At 36.2% G+C, this 3,301-nt stretch overlaps 1 protein-coding gene across 1 annotated transcript; it reads left to right on the forward strand.

Annotated features, from left to right (window-relative positions):
• The first annotated feature begins 1,151 nt into the window (after positions 1-1,151).
• On the forward strand, positions 1,152-2,632 carry LOC113780320. Its single transcript, XM_027326128.1, has 2 exons — positions 1,152-2,031; positions 2,349-2,632. The coding sequence occupies exons 1-2, from the start codon at positions 1,152-1,154 to the stop codon at positions 2,630-2,632; spliced, it is 1,164 nt and encodes a 387-aa protein (XP_027181929.1).
• The last annotated feature ends 669 nt before the right edge of the window (positions 2,633-3,301 follow it).

Raw genomic sequence — 3,301 nt, forward strand, 5'->3', positions numbered from 1 at the left:
TTCACCGGTGAAACAGAAGCCTCGCAAATTTAAATCGGATATAAGTCTCAAAATCAATAAGCAAATTGAGAAGCAACTCAATGCCAGGATTATCATGGTATCTCATTATCTTATTTGGTTTTCATATCCAGTCCCTATTCTGAAAAAAAGTGGAGAGGTGAGGGTATGTGTTGACTACAGAGATTTGAACAAGACTAGTCCGAAGGACGATTTTTCCTTGTCAAATATACATATCCTTTTGGACAACACCGCTGGGCATGAGATCGAGTCTTTTAGCGATTACTTCGCTGGATACCATCAAATGCTAATGACAGAAGAGAATAGAGAGAAAACTGCTTTTATCACTGCATGAAAAATATTTTGCTACCGAGTAATGCCATTCGGATTGAAAAATGTTGGAGTTACTTATCAAAGGATCATGACCACTTTGTTCCACGATATGATTCATAAGGAGATGGAAACTTATGTGGATGACATCACAACCAAATCCAAGAAAACGGAGGATCATTTGGCTGATTTGAAAGATTGAGAAGATATAATTTGAAATTAAATCCTACAAAGTGCGCTTTCGGGGCTCCTATCGACAAATTGTTGGGGTTCATTGTCAGTAAACAAGGCATAGAGATAGATCCGACAAAGATTAAAGCAATTCGTGAGATGCCAGTGCCAAAAACACAAAAGGATGTGAAGAGCTTCTTGGGAAAGATTAATTTCATTGGCAGGTTCATTGCTCAATTGACTTCTACATGTGAGCTTTTGTTTAAATTATTGAAGAAGAATGTGCCATTGTATTGGAGTGAAGAATGCCAGTAAGCTTTTGTAAGATCAAGGATTACTTGTTGCACCCTCCGGTCATAGTGCCACCCAAGCTAAGTCAACCCTTGATTATGTATCTGTTTGTGCTAGACGAGGCTGTGGGATGTGTTTCGGGGTAGCATGATGATTCTGAAAAAAGAGAGCAAATCATTTATTAACTTAGTAAGAAGTTTACACCTTACGAGGTAAAATACTTATTTCTTGAAAGGAGTTGCTGTGCATTGGCTTGGGCAGCTCAGAAACTAAGGCATTATTTGCTTAGTCACACCACCTATTTTATCGCTCGTTTAGATCCTTTGAAGTACCTTTTGGAGAAACCAATGCCGACCGAACGCATGACTAAATGGCAAATGATCTTTTTTAAATTCGATATCATCTTCACCACGCAAAAAGCAATCAAGGGACAGGCTATAGTAGATCATTTGGGTAAAAATCCAAGAGAAGATGATTATCAACCGCTTCACACTTATTTTTCAGATGAGAAGGTCCTATTTATTGGTACAGCTGAAGATATGAATGAGCAATACCCTGAGTGGAGACTATTCTTTGATGGTGCTTCGAATTCTTTTGGAGTTGGGATCGGAGCTGTTCTAGTATCGCCTGAAGGAAAACATTATCCCAGTTTCACTAAATTACGATTTTTCTGCACTAACAATATGGCTGAATATGAAGCTTGCATTTTTGGACTAAAAATAGCGCTGGAGATGGAGATCAAGAATTTAATAGTGTTTAGTGATTCCGATCTACTCGTGCATCAAACGCTCAAAGAATGGGTAACTCAAGATTCAAAGATTTTGTCATATCATTGCAATTTACTGGATTTAGCAAAAAAATTCAGAAGTTTGGAGTTCAGACATATTTCACGTGCTCGAAATATTTTTGCTGATGCTTTGGCCACTTTATCTTCAATGATTCAACATCCAGATGAGTTGGTGACTGAACCTATCCAGATTCAATTACAAGAAAAGCTTGCACATTGTCTAGTTATGGAAAAATCTTCTGATGGCCATCCCTGGTACAGTGATATTAAAGAATTTCTCAAAATCGAGTCCTATCCTCCAAGTGCTGATACGACTGCTAAAAGTTTTTTGTGCAAATTATCATCCAAATTTTTCTTAAATGGGAAGGTGGTATACAAAAGGACATCAGACTTGGGCCTTTTAAGATGCGTTGATGAAGATGAAGCAGATTATTTAATGAAAGAAGTGTACAGTGGTATATGTGGCTCACATACGAATAGGCATTTATTAGCAAAGAAAATCATGATGACAGGATTTTTTGGCTTCCTATGGAGCATGATTGTGTAGATTTTGTTAGAAAATGCATTAAATGTCAATTACACGGAGATGTTATGCACACTCCCCCCCACAGAATTACACAGTATGACTGTTCCCTAGCCATGTTCAATGTGAGGTATGGATGTAATTGGAACCATTGACCCTCCTGCTTCAAACGGACAACTTATTTTGGTGGCAATTAAATATTTTACCAAATGAGTCAAAGCTGAGTCTTATAAGCATGTGACTAAGAAGGTGGTGACAGTCGGAATTCTACTATTTATAGACTACAGATGAATGGAGCTGTGGAGGCAGTGAACAAGAACTTGAAAAAGATAATCCGTAAAATGACTGAAAAACATCATGATTGGCACGAAAAACTCCCCTACGCATTAATGGCATATAGAACTTCTATTCGGACTTCTACTGGGGCAATGCCTTACAACCTCATGTACGGAATGGAAGCAGTTTTGCTAGCTGAGGTTGAAATTCCTTCATTGTGCATACTAATGGAGACCAAACTGGATGACACTGATTGATTAAACAAACGTCATGAGGCAGTTTGCTTTGATTGAATGAGAAAAGGTAAATGCATTTCGTATGTCATGCTATCAAAGGTGTGAGGATCCGAAAATTTTCTTATTTTCGTCATATATTACTGGTTTATTTAAATAGTTATTCACTCATTTTCTCCGAATTATTTAATTCGACTACTTAAAATCCATTTATATGGAAAAACGCCTCTCTTATGTTTTAAAGCGTTTTGTTAGAAAATTTACTTTTCGAAAACTCGTTTAGTTCGGAACAACGAGTACACGTTTTTCGAGACTATATTTGAATTGAGAGTGTATTAATTTTGGAGAAGTAAGAATGATCAATAGTAGATTAAGAAAAGTTAATTTGAGATTTGAGGAGTTAAAACTCGACTCATGTGAGGACTCGCAAAATTTATTATTTTAAATTCCATTTCGAGCTTATTTAAATATTTAATTGCCCATTTACTCCGAATATTATTTTCTAACCTATTTAGACCTAAATACATGGATTTATAGCTTCATTATATTTTTAAAGTGACTTGTTTCAAAAATTAATTTTGGAAGCTCGTTTAGTGAAAATAATGAAAACGTGTTTGGAAATTTTAACCGATTGAGAGTACAATAAGTTTGAAAAATTGGAGACTTACACAATGGTCCTAAAATAGGTAATTT

The sequence above is a fragment of the Coffea eugenioides genome, chromosome 8, assembly GCF_003713205.1.
Source record: "Coffea eugenioides isolate CCC68of chromosome 8, Ceug_1.0, whole genome shotgun sequence".
In the NCBI taxonomy this organism is placed as follows: domain Eukaryota; kingdom Viridiplantae; phylum Streptophyta; class Magnoliopsida; order Gentianales; family Rubiaceae; genus Coffea; species Coffea eugenioides.